The sequence below is a fragment of the Populus nigra genome, chromosome 7, assembly GCF_951802175.1.
Source record: "Populus nigra chromosome 7, ddPopNigr1.1, whole genome shotgun sequence".
Taxonomy (NCBI): domain Eukaryota; kingdom Viridiplantae; phylum Streptophyta; class Magnoliopsida; order Malpighiales; family Salicaceae; genus Populus; species Populus nigra.
The window spans coordinates 15,431,124-15,450,974 of record NC_084858.1 but is presented as its reverse complement, the minus strand read 5'-3'; the positions used below and the strand labels follow the sequence as shown (position 1 = coordinate 15,450,974).

The 19,851-nt window shown below is 34.6% G+C and overlaps 1 protein-coding gene across 5 annotated transcripts; it reads left to right on the top strand.

Moving 5' to 3' along the window:
* Positions 1-975: 975 nt before the first annotated feature.
* Positions 976-18,529, top strand: LOC133699257 (disease resistance protein RPV1-like). Of its 5 annotated transcripts, none has more exons than XM_062122442.1 (6): positions 976-1,147; positions 2,549-3,089; positions 3,570-4,659; positions 4,786-5,088; positions 5,203-6,402; positions 6,614-6,757. In XM_062122442.1, the coding sequence occupies exons 2-6, from the start codon at positions 2,611-2,613 to the stop codon at positions 6,617-6,619; spliced, it is 3,078 nt and encodes a 1,025-aa protein (XP_061978426.1). In that variant the 5' UTR covers positions 976-1,147; positions 2,549-2,610; the 3' UTR covers positions 6,620-6,757. The 5 variants fall into 5 exon arrangements, 3 of the variants coding, with proteins under 3 accessions (XP_061978426.1, XP_061978425.1, XP_061978427.1); XR_009843265.1 differs by lacking the exons at positions 5,203-6,402; positions 6,614-6,757 and adding exons at positions 8,322-8,935; positions 18,125-18,529 and having other exon boundaries at positions 978-1,147; XR_009843266.1 differs by lacking the exons at positions 5,203-6,402; positions 6,614-6,757 and adding exons at positions 8,322-8,935; positions 9,018-9,302 and having other exon boundaries at positions 978-1,147.
* Positions 18,530-19,851: the final 1,322 nt, after the last annotated feature.

The window sequence follows — 19,851 nt, the reverse complement described above, 5'->3', positions numbered from 1 at the left end:
TCTGGAAAACAAATATAAATTTTGGGCGGAAAACACTTTTTAAAAGTTGTGCAAAATTTAGAAATGTCATATTATTTGCTGATTATATCAAATTTGGTCCTCAAACTTTTTATTGCTATATATATATATATATATATATATATATATATATATATTTTGTTTTGAATATTTTTTTTTCAATTTCATCCCTTAGAATTTAATTTTTATATTAATTTTGGTTTTTATTTTTATAATTGTTATTTGCTTTTCCCTTATCATTTTTTAATTGAAATTTTTTATCTATCAAATTGGGTCCTCATTCTTTTGATTGTTACTTATGTTATTTGAAATAATTTATGAAATGTTAAGTATTATTATTTTAATTTCTTCATCTTTCAAATTTTTTATTTTTTAGATTTGATCTCTATTATTTTTATTATTATTTCATTATTTTATTTGATGAGATAATTTATGAAATTATATTTCTTTTTTCAATTTCATTCTCATTCAACTTTTTAATTTGTAAGATTTATTCCTTGTTATTTTAATAAACTTGAAAAAAATAAAACATTAATAAGTTATTTTCCAGCTCATTTTCTATGACATGTTATTTTCCAACTCATTTTCCATGACATAACCAAACACTGGAAAGTGTTTTCCAACTTAATTTCTATTACACTACCAAACATTAAAAAATAATTCATTTTTCTAAAATTTATTTTCTTAAAAAAATACTTTTCATCAAATAAACGGGTTCAAAGCACCACGTATACTGGTCGGCCATCTATTCAACTGATTCGAATAATTGATTACAAAAAATGTTCAGTCTTTGTATGGTCAGTCAAGCCATGCCATGGAGGTACACTATTAAATTAATAATTAATTTTCATTGTAGATGGACTATAATTTTTTTCCAATAAATTACAAGGACTAATATAAATTAACTCCTTTCTGAATAGTCAACCCCGCGTATGCTAGTAAACGGTGGAAGGATGATGTTGCAAGCATTCCTTCCTGGAAACTGACCTCAACATCTCTTCAATGGATGTCTTGATGGGCAAACTTAAAAAACAAGCAAAAAAACATTACATATATATATATTTGGGTCTCCTTTTAGCGTTATGGTGCATAGAGGGTTGAAGATCGCCAAGCTGTCCTTGAATAACTGGTAAACATGTTCCCTATATGTCGATGAATTTCTCTATAGCTGTTTCGGTAGTAAATGCCAATGAAATCTCTCTGTTTGAGTCGAAATCTTTTTAATTGTTTGTTCTTTGCTAGATTATCATTTATTTATATATAAATTTACCCTTTTCTTATTGTCTGATCCATCTATCTCAAAATGACTGTGTGCTAACACACTTTTGTTTGATCATAGCCTTTTATTTGTTAGATGTAAGATCTCAAGCAATCTTCCAACTGCCCTCCATTCGCTAGCTCCTCTCTCTATAACTTTTTCTTGCTATTTCTTGTTGTTGGTCTATTTTCATCCTCTTTTCTTCCCTGGCTAATAGTTTTCTTTTTATATATTCCTGATCTGTTCTTTACATCTCTTTTGGGAGTTTAGAAATCCAGGAAAGTTTAGAAAAAATTACGAAATTGGCCTGCAAGCAAGCGGACCCCCTTATAGAATAAGCCTTGTAGAATCTTTTAGAAAAATTTAACATAATTTAATAATTGAATTGAAAGTTATGATCATCTTATGTTTGCGACTATATATATATCTTTCTGGATTTAACTCTATCTCACTAGTCATAAATAAATAAATCTGCTAAGTTTTCTGTATAATTCAGTGATGACCGATCTCTACCTTGCTGTTTAGTACCTTCATTCTCTTCTAACCCATCTATATCAATCTTCTTTTTGGCATTTTGATCTTGTTCAACAATTTGGTGTGAAGAGAAACATCTCTTTTTTATGACTTCCACTTATCGATCCCGGCCCGGAAAAGTGACCGACCAGGGCCCTATTGATGAATGGAAAGGGTTTATGAGCCCTAGCCCTTGTAAGCCCACACCTGTGTAGAGTTAATCGTCTTTTGACGGTTATGGTTTACTTCTAGATCAACATTCATGAACCAATGTCCCTTGTGTTTTCTAAGGTCTTGTTTCCTTCATCTGATTTTGCGCACCCTAGACCACCGACCATTTTAATTTACATCCTCTCTACTATTTTTCTTTTGATTTTAGTACGTCAACTATGAGGTATTTGAATTAGACCCTCCTCTATCACTATTCACCAGCAAGTCTTTGCCATCACAACTTTCAAATAATTATTCCAAAAAACCACCAAAACAATTCTTTTAATATCACAATCAAACCATCAAAGTTTTAGCCCGTGTTTTGGGGTCTATTTTCTGTTCTTTTATGCCGCTGCTTCATATTTTTGCTGTCTGCCTTCTGTTTTCTCTTCTCCAATTGAATTTTCTGGTTGGTTTTGATAATATGGCTTTGGCTTTGAACATGTTTTCTTTGGTTTTAATTAACGAATAAGGATCATAGCCAACATGATTTTTACTTGTTATGTTACTGATCATTATAATCGTTTGTTATCTTTTTGCTTGTTACAGGGAATAATTATCAGACGTAGAAACCTTATTTACACATATATCAGGCCTTTTTTTTTTTTTGTATGGCTTCCATTACTCCTACCATTACTCCTTCGAACTGGAAGTACGATGTGTTCCTCAGTTTTAGAGGCGCAGACACCCGCAATAGTTTTACAAGTCATCTTTACAAGGCTTTGCGTCAAAACCAAATTCATGCTTACATCGATTATAAACTTCAGGGAGGAGAAAAGATTGAGCCTGCCCTCCTGGAAAGGATTGAAGAGTCATATATTTCGGTAGTCATTTTCTCTGAAAATTATGCAGATTCCACTTTCTGTTTGAGGGAACTCTCCAAGATTCTTGAGTGCATGGAGAACAAAGGACAGAAGGTTTTGCCAGTTTTGCACCAACTTGATCCAAGCCATGTTCAAGATCTGACTGGGAGATATGGAGACGCACTTTGCAAGCATGAAAGTGATTGCAGTTCTCAAGAAGTAGAGAGTTGGAGACATGCTTCGAAAGAAATAGCTAATCTCAAGGGCTGGGATTCGAAAGTCATCAGGTAAGTTATTATGTTTAGTGACTGTATGGTGTGCGTGCGTGTGTGTATATATATTGTTGGGTGGATTGGTGGATCACTAACAAGTAATTGAGGACATGGAAAACTCGATTAAATCAACAAAACAGAGGTCTGCAATTTTATACAGAATCAACTATGAACAGGGAAGTGTTTTCTCTTAACTGCAGATATTTTCAATCACTTGTTCTCTCTTTTTTCCTCGTGCATAATCCAGAGCATTACTTTGACTTTACACAAGTTATAAACTAACTAAAGTTGAGGTTAAAGTGATGTCAATAGTAGCCTGTCTTTGTTCGAGAATCTAACTAGTTACAGCATATTAAACCTCAGCATATGTAACCATTTTGTTCGAGAATCAATACTGTGTTTGATGCTATGATAAAAAATAAAAAAAAAGTTAGGTTCTAGTGGCTTATTGGACTTACTAGCCTGTCTTTGTTCTTCTTTTATTATGCACTGCAGGGATGAGACCAAGCTAATCGAGGAAATTGTTTCTGACATTCAAAAGAAATTGCAGCATATGCCTGCACCCTCAATTGATTCAAAACGCATTATTGGAATGAAATCACGCGTTGAAGACATTGAATCGTTACTATCCTTTGGATCAACCGGTGTCCTCATTGTGGGAATATGGGGGTTGGGTGGTATAGGCAAGTCAACAACGGCTGAAGCTGTATATCATCGAAACTCTCATAAATTTGAAGGTCATTGCTTTTTCCGAAATGTAATGGCAGAATCACATAAGCATGGACTAGTTCATGTACTGCAGGAAATTCTTCGGGAAGTATTAGAGAACAAAGATCTGAACATAGGCACAAAGGTGTTACCCCCGTACATTAAGCGAATGCTTCAAAGAAAAAAGGTCCTCATAGTTCTTGATGATGTCAACAGTTCTCTAGATTTAAGAGATTTACTAGGAGAGGATGGTTTGTTTGGCCAAGGAAGTAGAATCATTGTGACAAGTAGAGATTGGCAAGTGCTTATAAATGCATGCGAAGAAGACAACATTTACGAGGTTAAGAATTTAAATGAAGACGATGCTCTTGAACTCTTCAGCTTGCATGCTTTCAGACAAAATAATCCTATACAAGGATATACAGAGCTATCAAAAAGTGTGGTAAGCTGTGTTGAAGGCATTCCATTATTTCTGGAGGCTTTAGGTGCCAGTCTATACAAAAAGACTAGTGTAGAATACTGGGAAAGTAAGGTGGCACAGCTAAGAACAAAAATTGGCGAGGACATTAAGAAAAGTTTGGAAATGTGTTTTGATGAATTAAATCAGACAGAAAAGAAAATATTTCTTGATATAGCATGTTTCTTTGGATGGTGCAGAAGGGATGTTCTCCATCAAACACTAGATCTTGAAGAAAGAAGTGGGATAGATCGTCTCACTGATATGTGTCTCATAAAAATTATTGACAACAGGATCTGGATGCATGATATGCTGCAAAAACTAGGGCGACAAATTGTCCACCAAGAAAACGTTGATCCTAGAGGACGTAGCAGGTTGTGGGAGGCTGAGGATGTCTATCATGTATTAACAAATCATCAGGTAACAGTTCCAAGTGATTAATTGACTGTTGTTTGACATTTTTGTTAATAGCTAGGAGATGTAGCCTTGGTTAAAATTGTAAAATCAAATTCGTACGGCAACTTATTCTTTGCTTTTGGTAATTAGGGGACAGGAAAAGTGGAAGCCATATCCCTCGACATGTCTGCAACTAAAGAAATGAACTTAAGTCCTACAGCATTTGAAGGGATATATAATCTAAGATTGTTCGATTTCCATAATCCAAATTCCCCAGATGAGCTAACAAGGATTCGCCTTCCTCAAGGGCTTCAATTTCTTTCAAATGGGCTAAGGATTCTCTACTGGTATAATTACCCTTTGAAATCCTTGCCATCAAATTTTTGTCCAAAGAAACTTGTTGAGCTTAAAATGCCTTGTAGCCAGCTCGAAGAACTTTGGAATGAATGTCAGGTATGCTTTAGCATCCTTCTTTATCAAATATAGGACAATTTTTTAAATTATTCATAACCTTTATCTATTCTTTACCTTGCCTTGCCTTGCCTTTTTTTTTTTTTTAATTTACAGCCACTTGAAAATTTGAAATTAATGAACCTCAGTTACTCCTCGAAGCTGAGCTTAGTTAATTCAGACTTGTCCAAAGTTCCAAATCTTGAGGTTCTAAATCTGGCATGGTGTTGTAGTTTGGTTAAGTTACCTTCCTCTATTAAATACTGCACCAGACTTACTGAATTAGATCTTAGGAAATGTGAGAGTTTATGTACTTTGCCCTCGTCAATTGGGTGCCTCACTCGACTTGTTAAATTGAATTTAACCCACTGCAAAGGTCTCGCTAGTCTACCATACAGCATTTGTGAGTTGAAATGTCTTGCAATGCTTGATCTCGAGCTTTGCTCAGAACTAACAAGTTTACCTGGCAGCATTGGTGAGATGGAATCTCTTGTAGAGCTTAATCTTGGTCATTGCTCAAAACTATCAAGCCTTCCAAATAGCATTGGCGAGTTGAAATGTCTTGCTAGACTTTATCTTGGTTATTGCTCAAAACTAACAAGCCTACCAGATAAAATTGGCGAGTTGAAATATCTTAAAGAGCTTAAACTTCATCATTGCTTAGCATTAGCAAGCCTTCCAAACAGCATTGGCGAGTTAAAATCTCTTGACAATCTTGATTTTTATTATTGCTTAAAACTAGCAAGCTTTCCAAACAGCATTGGCGAGTTGAATTGTCTTATGACACTTGATCTTAAGTTTTGCTCAAAACTAGCAAGTGTACCAGATAGCTTTGGTCAATTGAAATGTCTTTCGAGACTTGACCTTGGTTATTGCTCAGAACTAGCAAGTCTACCTGATAGCTTTGGTGAGCTCAAATGTCTTTCGAGGCTTGATCTTTGTTATTGCTTAAAACTGGCAAGTCTACCTGACAGCATTGGCGAGTTGAAATCTCTTGTAGAGCTTAATCTTGGTTACTGCTCAAAACTAGCAAGCCTTCCAGATAGCATTGGCAAATTGAAATGTCTTGAGATGCTTGATCTAAATTATTGCTCAGAACTCGCAAGTCTACCAGACAGCATTGGTAATTTGAAATCTCTTGCAAAGCTTCATCTTTCTTCTTGCTCAAAACTAGCAAGCCTTCCAGACAGCATTGGCAAGTTGAAATCTCTTGCAGAGCTTCATCTTTCATCTTGCTTAAAACTAGCAAGTCTTCCTGACAGCATTGGCGAGTTGAAATGTCTTCCCAAGCTTGATCTTGGTTATTGCTTAAAACTAGTAAGTCTTCCTGATAGCATTGGCGAGTTGAAATCTCTTACAAAGCTTAATCTTTATTATTGCTCAGAACTAGCAAGTCTGCCTGACAGCATTGGCAAGTTGAAATCTCTTGTAGAGCTTCATCTTGGCTATTGCTATAAACTAGCATGGCTTCTAGAGAGCATTGGCGAGTTGAAATGTCTTGTGATGCTTAATCTTCATCATTGCTCAGAATTAGCATGGCTTCCAAATAGCATTGGCAAGTTGAAATCTCTTGTAGAGCTTCATCTTGGTTATTGCTATAAACTAGCATGGCTTCCAGAGAGTATTGGCGAGTTGAAATGTCTTGCGATGCTTAGTCTTGATCATTGCTTAGAATTAGCATGGCTTCCAGACAGCATTGGCAAGTTGAAATCTCTTTTAGAGCTTCATCTTGGTTATTGCTATAAACTAGCATGGCTTGCAGAGAGCATTGGTGAGTTAAAATGTCTTGTGACCCTTAATCTTCATCATTGCTCAGAATTAGCTTGGGCTTCCAGACAGCATTGGCGAGTTAAAATGTCTTGTGATGCTTGATCTTAATTCTTGCTCAAAACTAGCAAGTCTGCCAAATAGCATTGGCAAGTTGAAATCTCTAGCAGAGCTTTATCTTTCTTCTTGTTCAAAACTAGCAAGTCTTCCAAGCAACATTGGCGAGTTGAAATGTCTTGGGATGCTTGATCTTAATTGTTGCTCAGAATTGGCAAGTCTACCAGATAGCATTGGTAAGTTGAAATCTCTTTTAGAGCTTCATCTTTCTTCTTGCTCAAAACTAGCATGTCTTCCTAACAACATTGGCGAGTTGAAATGTCTGTTAAGGCTTAATCTTAGTTATTGCTCGAAGCTAGCAAGCCTTCCAAACAACATTGGCGAGTTGAAATGTCTTATGATGCTTAATCTTAATTCTTGCTCAGAAATAGTAAGTCTACCAAACAGCATTGGCGAGTTGAAATATCTTGTAGAGCTTCATCTTTCTTCTTGCTCAAAACTAGCAAGCCTTCCAAACAACATTGGCAAGTTGAAATCTCTTGAAAAGCTTGATCTTTCTCCTTGATCAAAACTAGTAAGTCTTCCTGATAGCATTGGAGACTTTTGAAATGTCTTGTAAAGTGTCATCTTTATTATTGCTTAAACTAGCAAGCCTTCCGAACAACATTAACGAGTTGAAATCTTTTGCGACGCTTGACCTTGCCTATTGCTCTGAACTAGCAAAGTCTACCAAACATCATTACCTAGTTGAAATATCTTAAAGAGCTTAATCTTGGTGCTTGCAAAAAGCTAGAAAGCCTTCCAGACAACATCCATGATCTGGAATCTCTTGAATGGCTTAAAGTACAAGATTGTTCTATGTTGAATGGATTCTGAACTGATGGTCTGCAGAAGTAGAAGAAATAGCATCATCCACCAATAAATTAGGCTCTCCAATTTTTGAATTTAGGAGATTATGGTATGTTAGAAATTCCTGACAGCTTAAGCTCTTTGATGTCATTGAAGTTATCTTGGAATCATTTTGAGAGGCTGCAAACATCAAGCAACTTTCTAAGCTAATTAAAGTCGTTTTAGATGGTTTCAAGAGGCTTCGTTGTTTACTAGAGCTTAATCCACCGAGTCTACAAGTTTTAATTGCGTCAGATTGCGTCTCTCTAGAATCAGTAGCAAGTGTATCCATACAAGGTGAGAAAGAGTATGAAGCTGCTTCTCAGCAATTCAATTTTGTCGGTTGCTTCAAATCGGATCAGAATTCATGCATTAGAATTATGTGTGATACCCGGTTATGAATTGGACACTTTGCAACATCACTGTTTAATCAGGTGAATTCTTCCTCCCTTGATCTTGATTTATATATAAAAATCATGATAGTTTTGTATCTGTATCTCACATTCTCACTCTCTTCTATGCAGGAGTATCTTGGTAAGCCAATTCGAGTTAGCTTATGTGTGCTTGGGTCGGAAGTTCCAGAGTGGTTCAGTTATAAAAGTACCGAAGGATCTTCAGTAAAAATCAAGCTACCAGCTCATAGGAATCATACTAATAGTACTGATCAGTTCTCGGGTTTCACTTTTTGTGCTGTTGTTTCATTTGGCCGCTGTCAGAATGATGGTGACTTTGATATTAGATGTGAATGCCATTTGATAACCAAAGGTGGAGTCCAGAGTGATCTCATTTTCAACAACAAAGGAGATGAAGAAAAGAGGCTGAGTCCTTTGAAAAGGGAGCATGAGTTCTTTTGGAGCATCAACTCTCATTGTTTTTTCAAGGAGTCCATCCACTGTTTGTCCAAAGATTATATTGACGAGCCTGAGTAACCACACACCCTAAAAGATTGAAGATAGACATTTTAGAAATCAACCGGAATCCATTTTTCTCAAGGCCTCCAATTTCTTTCAGATGAGTTGAGGATTCTTTGCTGGGTTGGTTCCCTTTAAAATCGTTGCCAACTAATTTTCGTCCAAAGAAACTTGTTGAACTCAAAATGCCTGCTACTCAGCTTGAACACGTTTGGAATCAACATCCGGTATGCTTTAGCTTCCTCTTCTTAATTTATAAAATATAGATGGGCATCTATCTATTCTTACCTTGCCTCGTTTACTTTACAGCCACTAATGAATTTCACATTAATGAACCTCAATTCCTTCACGAAGCCGAGCTTAGTTAATGCATACTTGTCTAAAGTCCCAAATCTTGAGGTCCTAAATCTGGCATGGTATTGTAGTTTGGTTACCTTACCCCATTAAATACTGCTCCAGATTTGCTAAATTAGACCTCTCCTCTTGTAAAAGCTTATGTAATTTGCCCTCATCAATTGGGCACCGCTCTCGACTTGTCGAATTTGGATTCATCTGTGAAAAGTCTTAGGAGTCTGCCAGACAGCATTTGAGAAATTGCTTGCAAAGCTCAGTAGCGATTTAGAAAAAGATAATATACTATAATAATATACTACCCAAATCCTAGGTTCATAACCAACAACACAGCAATGGTGTTGTAAGAATTATAATTATCAAATCTAGCCCGAGTTTCATGGGTCAACCTGAAAAAATTAAAAAAATATATTTAAAGTTTTAATATTTCATATGAAAAAATTAAGAAAAAAACCATGTGAATATAAGCTATACATGTTGTAAATAATGAAGTTTAAAATAATATTTTAAAAAGTTTTTTATCCCACATTAAAAAGATATTATGTTATCCTTTTAAGTTGAATTATTGAAAAAATATAAATTTTTTTCTTGTAAACATAGAGTATATATACTAAAAGGTTTCAAATCCCATATTAAAAAGATATTATGTTATTCTTTTAAATTGAAGTATTTAAACCAAAAAGTTTTGTATCCCATATTAAAAAAACATAATTTTTTTCTTGTGAACATATAGTATATATACAAAAGGGCTTCAAATCCCACATTAAAAAAATAATTTTTTTCTTGTGAACATAGAGCATATATATTAAAGGGTTTCAAATCCCACATTGAAAAGATACTATGTTATCATTTTAAGTTGAAGTATTTAAACCAAAAGGTTTCTTAACCCACATTAAAAAAACATAACTTTTTACTTATGGACATAGAGTATATATACGAAAGGATTTCAAATCCCACATTGAAAAAATAACTTTTTTTCTTAGGAACATAGAGTATATATACGAAAAAGTGTCAAATCCCACATTAAAAAAATAACTTTTTTTCTTGGGAACATAGAGTATATATACTAAAGGGTTTCAAATTTCATATTGAAAAAATAAAATATTTTTTCTAATATTTATGTAGTGAACTTTAAACAGTGTTAATAACCAACTAAATAAATATGAAAAAAAGAGGGATATAGGAGAAAAACCACATATGAAAAAATAAATAAATCAAGTCTCGTCCAAGTTCGCCCTGGTCATGGGTCGACCAGGTTTTGCCGGGTTATTGCACTAGCCAGTCTTTTAACAAACCCAGACTGGTTTAGCCACCAGGTCGACCAGGTTTCGAGTCGACCAATTGGGCCTGTCCGGGTTTAATAACTATGGTAAGAATACCCCATCAATACTAAACCTCAAAACATACATATTATAAAACAAATTATATAAAAATTTCGCACCATTTCATTATCTTTCAAAATACAATGTTCTTCAAAGCAATAAAATCAAATGATATTTCAAAAACTATTTATCATCAAATAGAACAAAAATAAATAATCCATAATACTTATTACATTGTCAAAATTCAAACTTAAATAAAACAGTGTAATAGTGGAGCATCTAAGACATCGAATCAAAAATGAAAGTTTCGCAAAAGCAAGTAAGGCATACCAACAAACAAAGTAGTAGGAACTCTCAATCAAAGATCAACCTGCTAATGGAAGCTAAGAACTTTAAATAATATTAAAATGGAGGGGTGAGTGCAACCAACTCAGTGAAGAAATAACATTTAATAAACATCTTAGATATTAATAATTTACAAGTCGTACATATCTTGATATAAATATACATAATAAACATTTAACATAAGGTTGTGGAATACATGTCAAGGATCATATAACACCCGTAGGTGATCACTATTGGAGGATCAGTCGCCACAGGCTAGTGCCTCTCTCACCAACTAGGTGTACAAAATATTATGTGCACATAGACTAACAACGCTCTGTTACTATGGAGTTACTAACAAGTTCTATATCAAGACATAATAGATATTCGCATCATTATCAAAGCAAACAAATGTCGATCTCGGATAATAAAGCAACATATAAAAATATTCAAGAATTAATCAATTGTTCTCATCCCATAATCAACACACATATATTATTTATATTTCATTCATAATAAAGATTATCCCACTCATAAAAAAATAAAAGGAAAAGACAAACGGATGTAGAACCAAAGAATACTAGAGATCGTTAGAAGAAACGTCAGTATAACTTATAACGGATACAGAAAACACTCAAAAACAACTCGAAGTAAAATAACATTAAAGATTAAAACTCTAAACTTAGAGACCAAAATATAATTATAAAGCCAAACTAAATCACTTGATCGATCCCAAACATGACCCAAATAGATCGAACCTAACAGACCCAATTAACCCCTAATATCGGGTAAATCAATTGACTGAAATGTCACACCGGTTGACCATCATCACAAGCCAACTGGTTAGCCAGTTTAGACCAATTGGTTGACTAGCAACAACCAATGAGTCGGTCGGCCGATTCAGCCAACCAGTCGACCAAATTGGGATTTCTAGAATCCCACTAGTATTCAACACTTTAGACCCCAAAACAAATAATCTAATCTTTAAATCCTAAAGTTCTAGATATCTAATCAGTTTGTTTTGAGTCAACTAACACTATAAGACATTAATTCAAACCCTTAAATCCTTCAATCATCAAAACAATATAAACCCTAAACACTTCTTAAATCCATCCATAATCAATCTCTTGTTTTGAGATAATTACTTGTTTCTTCAACCTTTATCAAACTCAAAACTTAAGTTTAAACTGAAATCCTTGTATTTTTTATGTGGAAGTCACGGTAGAAAGAAAGAAAAGAGGAAAAGAGAAACAAATTCTGGCTCTATTATGTTGAGCCAGAATACCTAGGTTAGTTGAGTTGTGTTATGGTCTGAACTTTGGACTTGGGTCTATTATGTCAAAACATGGATCTTACAGCACTCCTTCTGTTATACAAAATTCATCCTTGAATTTAAACTTTAAGAACTGAAGTCTTACCATCAAGATCAAACAAGTATGGATACTTGTTAAGCATTTCCTCCCCATGCTTCCATGTCGCCTCTTTATGTGGATGTCCACTTTATTATTTCCACTAGTTGGACTTTACAAGACATATCCTCCCTTAGCTAAACTAGTTAAACCTCCAACACATTATGGATCAAGCAAATACTTTCTCAACATCAAAACATAGAACACCATATGTATGGAGGATAGATTAGGCGGCAAGGCAAGTCTATATGCTACTGCCCCTGCTCTTTCCAAAATATCAAAGGACCCTATTAACTTGGGATTAACTTTCCCTTCTTTCTAAATCTGATTATTCCTTTAGTCAGAGAGACTTTCAGAAATACATCATCACCCACTGAAAACTCTAAATTACATCTCCTTTTATTCGTATAACTCTTTTGCTTATTCTAGGTTGTTTGAAGCTTATCTCAGATCACCTTAACCTTATTTGAAGTATTTTGTATTAACTCGAGACCCATCAATCTCCTCTTACCAACCTCATACCAACATATAGGTGATCTACACTTCTGACCATACAAAACCTCATACAAAGCCATATTAATACTCGTTTGATAACTATTGTTATACGCAAACTCCACTAAAGACAAGTATTTGCTCAATACAACTCCAAAATAAATCAAACAAGCTCTCAACATATCCTCCAAAATATGTATAGTCCTCTTAGGTTGTCCATCGATCTAAGGATGAAAAGTAGTACTTAACTGAACATTAGTCCCTAAAGTTTTGTGAAACTTCACCTAAAACCAAGAAGTGAACTATAGAACTCTATCGGACATAATTGAGATTGGCATACGGTGCAACCTCATGATCTTGTTAACATAGATTTTGACCAGCTTTACAAACCTATATATCACCTTTACTAGCAAGAAATGAGCTAACTTTGTCAAAATAGTAAACTATCACCTAAACTAAATCGTAACATTCATAACTCTAAGGCAAACCCAATACAAAATCCATAATGATCATTTCCTATTTTCCTTTAGGAATTAACAATGGCTGCAAAAGCCCTGGTGGCTTCTGATGCTCACCCTTAACCCTCTAACAGGTCAAGCATCGAGACACAAACTCGATAATGATCCTCTTCATACCATTCCACCAATAACACTCTCTCAAGTTTTTGTACATCTTGTGAGAACCAAGATGTATTGTATAAGCAATTTGATATGCTTCTGTCATCACATCTCTTTTCAGATCATCCACCCAGGGCATACATAGCTTGGAATCAAATCTCGATACACCATCCTTATTAACAATAAAACTTGGAGCTCTCCCTAACTCCAACTCATCTTGAATCTTGCAAAATTGTTTATCCTTCATCTGAGCTTCTTTAATCCGGTCTACCATCTGACTTAGCCTGAAAGTGAGCTAATAATGCTCCTACCTAACCAATCTCAAAATTGACCTTTCATCCAACAACCTGTGTAACTATATAATCAAAGGTCTCCTCACCTTCTGAATATGAGTCAAACTACCTATAAACTTTTTCTCAATGCATCAATAACAACCTTTGTCTTACCTAGGTGATATTGAATTGTACAATCATATCACTTAAGAGTTTTATCCATATTCTTTGTCTTATATTCAAATCCTTCTACTGGAAGATATATTGAAGACTCTTATGATCTAAAAATCTCTCACATGTCTCTCTATACAAGTAATTTCTCTTAATCTTAAAGGCAAACACTTCTATATGGGGGTAATTTTATGTAAGGGTAATTTTGCTCATGCTTCTTCAACTTTCTTAAGGCATAAGCAATCACATTACCATTCTACATCAAAACATAACCCAATCCAATCCTAGATGCATCATAGTACATAGTAAAACAACCAGACCCTGAAGGTACTGTCAAAATCAAAGTTGTAATCAACCTTTCCTTCAACCCTAAAAAACTCTTCTCGCACTTTTTTGGATACTGAAACTTGATATTTTTTGTGTCAACTTTGTCAACAGAGTTGTAATTTATGAAAAAAAAATTCACGAACCTCTTATAGTATCCTACTAAACCTAGAAAACTTCTAATCTCAGATACCATAGTCGATCTAGGCCACTATTTGACCACCTCTACCTTTTGTGAATAAACCTTTATCTCATTCCTAGACGCCATATATACCAAAAATCCAACACTCTCTAACCAAAATTCACTCTTCGAGAACTTTCCATACAATTGATAATATCTCAAAATTTGAAACATCAATCTCAAATATTATTCATGTTCCTCTTCACTTATCGAATAAACCAATATGTCATCAATGAACACAATAACAAATCCATCAATCATATCCATAAAGGTCGATAGTGCATTCATTAACTCAAAAGATAATATTAGGAACTTATAGTGCCCATAACGAGTCTTAAAGGTAGTTTTAGGAATATCCTCCTTCCTAATCCTCAACTGGTGATACTTCGATTGAAAATTGATCTTTGAGAAACATTGAGCTCCTCATAACTAATCAAAAAGGTCATCAATGTGAGGAAATGGGTATTTGTTCTCAATAGTGACTTTGTTCAACTACCTATAGTCTATACACATCCTCATCGACTCATCCTTCTGATTTACAAAGAAAGTAAGTGCTCCTTACGAAGACACACTTGAATGGATAAACTTCTTATCCAATAAATCTTGAATTTGCTCATTTAACTATTTTAATTTTGTTGGTGTCATCCTATAAGGTGCCATTGAAATTGATTTCATTCTTGAAACTAGATAAATACAAAGTTATACCTTCTTATCAAGAGGTAGTCCAGGTAAGTCATCGAGAAAAATATTGATGAACTCTTTAATTACCAAAAACTTGTTCCATCTTCGAAACCTTCACACTCACATCCTGCATATAAGTCAAAAACCTTTGTATACCCTTTCGTGCCATCTTTCTCGTAATGACTAAGAGAATACTCAACAAAGATGATAACCTATCTACATGGAATGCAAACTCTGTCTTCTCATCAACCTTGAAAACCATTGTCTTATTCCAACAATCAACTAAGGCATGATGCCTCTATAACCAATCCATACTCGGTATCACATCAAAGCCTACTATTTCTAAGATCACCAAATCACTCAAAACCTTCCTACCTTAAACCTAAACCTCACAATCAATATAAATATATTTCCCAAACATAACCTCATCCGAAAGGATAGCCACACACAAAGGACTCTTTAACAAATTAGGTTGTTTACTAAATCTCAAAGCGAAATGTGATTCACAAAAGAATGAGTTGCTCCCGTGTCAAAAAAAACTTTAGCTTTGAAAGAACATCTTAAGATAATGGTGTTGGATGCATGGGCATCCTATTAAGTAAGGGTAAAAACCCGCGCCTATCTCTGACCCCTTGGTGCAAAACCTCTACCACTAGCTCCATGACCTTGCTAGTCACGCCCACCAGCTCCATGACCACCTTGAAACATGAAATGACTAGCTAACTGAGTCTGAGTAGGAGATGCAACCGATGTAGATGAAACGGGCATAGATATCCACTTGTTCGGACAATCCTTCAGTAAGTGATCAGTCTATCTGCAGTCGAAACAAGCTTCTATCTACTTATAGAAAAATGTGTCATAATACCTAGATCCACGAGACTGACACAGAGGCCTCTCATCTAAACCCTGTGGTGCTAACTGAACAATATCCTGACTCTGTTTCTAACCACCTTCATTTATACCATGCTTTTCGGCTCCCCTAATAGCAGACCTTCATAAAAAAACTCCTTGATTGTCTAAATTGGCCTTGTCGGTGTCCATGCCCTCTGTTAAGACTAGTATTGGACCACAGCTGATAAGAAAATTGACTCATTACCTTGGCTTTTTTTGTCAAACCAACTTATAAACTATCCTCTAACTCTCATGCCTCAATAACTCAGGCATGATCCACTACAACCGCGTATATCTTAAAGTCATAAGCCCCAATAGCTTTGAATTGGTAACTACTAAGAATTAGAACATACCTTTTGATCTTCCTCTCCTCAATCTGTACCAAATACCCAACATATTTGGACAACAAAATGAACTCTACCTCATACTTTGTCATAGTCAAATCACTCTGAACCAACCTCTCAAACTTATATGCTCTAGCATCCCTCATATTTTCAAGTAGAAAACGCTATAAACATATCTCAAAAAACTCATCTTAGACTCAAACCAGTTCATAGTCACCTCACCTTCCAACCTGAAAGATTCTAAAGTCACTCCACAATGATCCATACATCTCATGGCTTCACACATATGCCACATTGCATCAAAAAAACTATTATGGATCCTCAAAGTTATCAACTCCCTTAAAGGTGGGAGGTGCTAGCTTAGAAAACCCTGAAAAATATATTTTCACTCCATGCACAATATAAGAAGTCAAAGATGCATTCTTATTCTTCTCCTTCTCTATCTCAACAAAAAGATTAAGCCAAGGTCTGCATGGCATGTCCAATCTTATCCAAAGCACAATCAGTATGAGTCACCCTAACGTTAAGTTCCTCCTCCTAGTCCTGATCAACATCCAAACCATAGCCTCCCTTAAACTTGACATCATCCTGAACTTCTACCTCTCATATGCTAACGAGAAGGGGTTTAAACCCTTTTTCTTCCCCTCTTATTCTTGAGCCAAACAATAGGAATGTCCTTTGATCATTACTGTTACTATCTAATTTTTTACCCTATTTTGGAAGAAAAATTGAAAGAAACCAAAAAATAGCAATAAACAACAAAAACTAAAAAAAAAAATTGTTTTTGACATCTTTACATTACTCGCAATGTCTTTTTTTACACGTTCAGTTGTTAACGTGCTTTTTAAGTTGACATTGGTGTTGTTTGTTTTTTTCAAAAAAGATCAAAATACAAAAAATATAAAAAATATTTAGACAAAAGGACCAAAATAAAAGGAACGAAAACAAGGGACTAAAGTGAATTTAGGTTGCTTGTTGGACAAAGCAATTGGGGAAGAAGACAATTGTTTTTACCTATAAATAAGTGGTTATCTCACATAAGAAAAGGGGAGGTAAATTTTAGGGGCCAAAAAAAAATAAAATAAAATTTTCACTCTCTCCCACATAAAAACAAAACTTGAGCCCTAATAAACCTAAACCTAGCCGCCAACCCGTAAGAACCAAGCCCTCCTCACCAGACCATCTTCTCCAGAAACACATAGGAGCCATCAACCACACGAAAAAAAAAAAAACACATTCTTCTTCAATTGAAGCATAACCATTTTTTTCCCGACAAAGCCTCGCCCTCTTTCTCCACCGTCTCTACCCATTACCGAATCGGCTGCCAACCATGAAAACAACCTAAAAAGAAAAACAAAATAGACCACTGCCTCCTTCACATACTAACACCACCAAGTCGTTATCCTCATTCTCCTAACCCAACGATCACCAACACCCCTAACTCCAACCTACCATACCTATACAAGCCTAATCATCGTCTCCTCTGAACACCCATCAATAGTAACTCCTTTTGGCAGTAGATCCCCTATTAGAAAACTTCAATTGACCTTCTAACATTGTCAAAAAAAATCCACCGACAACCAAAAATAAGAACCTCTTTTTGAAAAATAAGGAGAACAAAAACAAATGTGATCTGACTCTCCCAAAGCGTTCGTTATCTCTATCTCCACCACATTAGCAGCTTCTTCGCCTCTATTTTCTTTCACCAGCATCACCACAACAATGGTGTCTCCTCTCCCAATAATGGTATCCTTCACAACATGATCACGCTGAAAATCCATCGACTAGAATCAACACCATCAGATTTGTCCCTTCACTCTCCCATTCCAAAAACAAAACAGCCATCAAGTTGCCCCTCTCCTTTAACCAACTACTAACAGCAACTCACCATGATGTCAACCACCTTTTCCTCCATTGGTCATTATAGTAACAACCATTAGAGAGCTCAAAAGAAAATTGTAGAGAGAAGCAAATCTTAAAAAAAAAAAAAGGAAATAAACTGATTGTGTGTGTTTGAGATCTTTTTTTTGTTTACAGGTAACAAAAAAACTACATAGTTGGCAGGGAAAGGAAGAGGTGAAGGAGCCATTTCAGATCCAATAGTTTTTTCCCATCAATTGGTGATGACGCATGGATCTACGCGCCACCAGTGGTGGTGGCGCCATATAAATACACGTGCCAACACTGTTCCACCATTTTCAAGGGCTTTCTGGTTCTACTCCTATACCTTCAAAAGACTCCAAACTTGATTCCTTTATTTCTTAGACATGCTAAATGCGTCAGAAGATCAATCCATAACCTTAATTTATTTTTTGGAAAAATTGCTAAAATATTATGAAATTTGAGACAAATGCTTATTATTGTGTATATTTTTTAGACTGATGAACACTTTGGTTTGATGAGTGTTATTGATTTTGAAATGACTTGATTATTTGCGTTGAATTATGGGTTTATTTTTTGGGGATTATGATTGTTTTGTGGACAATTAACATCAGTATATAAGTTATAATGACATGATTTTATGGACGCTCTGCTTTATTTGTTTAGCATGAAATTTGAACAAAGTAGGTGACATTAATAAAATCTATGGATGTTTGGTGTTTTTTAGTTTTGAGTCGATAAGCGATTATTTGTTTTAAATTGACATTGTGGTTAAAATAGCTTGATAAAAACATGTTATTTGTGTTTTGTTAGACAAGGCCTTAGTCTAGTCACTAAATCATTTTGTAATTAATTTTGAGTTCTTCATATTTTCACCCTTTCATATTTAATATTTGGAATAATGACCGACACACAAGGTTTTTTTTATATTAAACGAATCGGTTCCCTCCCACAAAAAAAAAATCTTTCCTTCAAAAGTACAATTTCTATTTTAATTTGCATATGGCCAAGTCTCTCAAAAATAAATTATACTTGCATATTTTATCATATTAAAAAATCATTAAAAAAAATAGTCTTATATATTTGCATGCATTTTTTATTTAATAACCAATTTATTAAAGTCATGAGAACTTGGTATATATTTCAAAAATACCAACAAATTTATTTTGTTTCTTTTTAATATATAGAATTATGAACTTATATGTAAGATATATTCCCTATATTAAATTCAAAAACACTAAAAAATCTTTTTTTTTTGTAGTATATGGGATTATGAACTTATACATGAGATGTATTCCTGATATTAAATAAAAAAATAGTTTTATTTATTTTTATTTTGGCGTTAGAACGGTTAGGTTTTTAATCTGATAAAATAAGAACCTCCTTACTGGGAAGGACTTTTCTTTAACCATAAATAGACCAACAGTTAGAAAACATAATATTTTTTTAGTTTATATGAGATAGATAAACAATACAGCTTATTTCAGGTAAGGCGTATTAAGGGTGTTAATATCTTTCCTTTACGCAATGAGTCCCTTTTCTTAGACTCTAAGACCAGTTAGAGTTTCTAGTGACCAAAAATACTAGGTGACGACTCTTATTCCCTTTTGTTATTGATAAAGGACAAGAATTCCTTGTCCTTTAATCCCACACCATTCCCGACCATCCAAACCCATGAGGATCATCGTTGCGACGCCGCATATATACAACAATTACCAACATGGTCAGCATTAACTACACATCTGGCTCTTGGTATTTTCCTAAAAGAATGCATGTATATCAACATAACTATAAAAGAGTTTAAGGAAGACAAACTAAACATGAGATTAAAGAATTTAGAGAGGAATGGCAACAAGACAAAATGGATCCTAAGTTCATCATAT

Excerpts from the sequence above, each read along its gene's own strand:
- LOC133699257 (XM_062122441.1), top strand. The coding sequence starts at position 2,611 with ATGGCTTCCATTACTCCTACCATTACTCCTTCGAACTGGAAGTACGAT. Across the intron at positions 4,660-4,785 it reads ATGTATTAACAAATCATCAG|GGGACAGGAAAAGTGGAAGC; the intron begins GTAACAGTTCCA and ends TTTGGTAATTAG. Across the intron at positions 5,089-5,202 it reads AACTTTGGAATGAATGTCAG|CCACTTGAAAATTTGAAATT; the intron begins GTATGCTTTAGC and ends TTTAATTTACAG.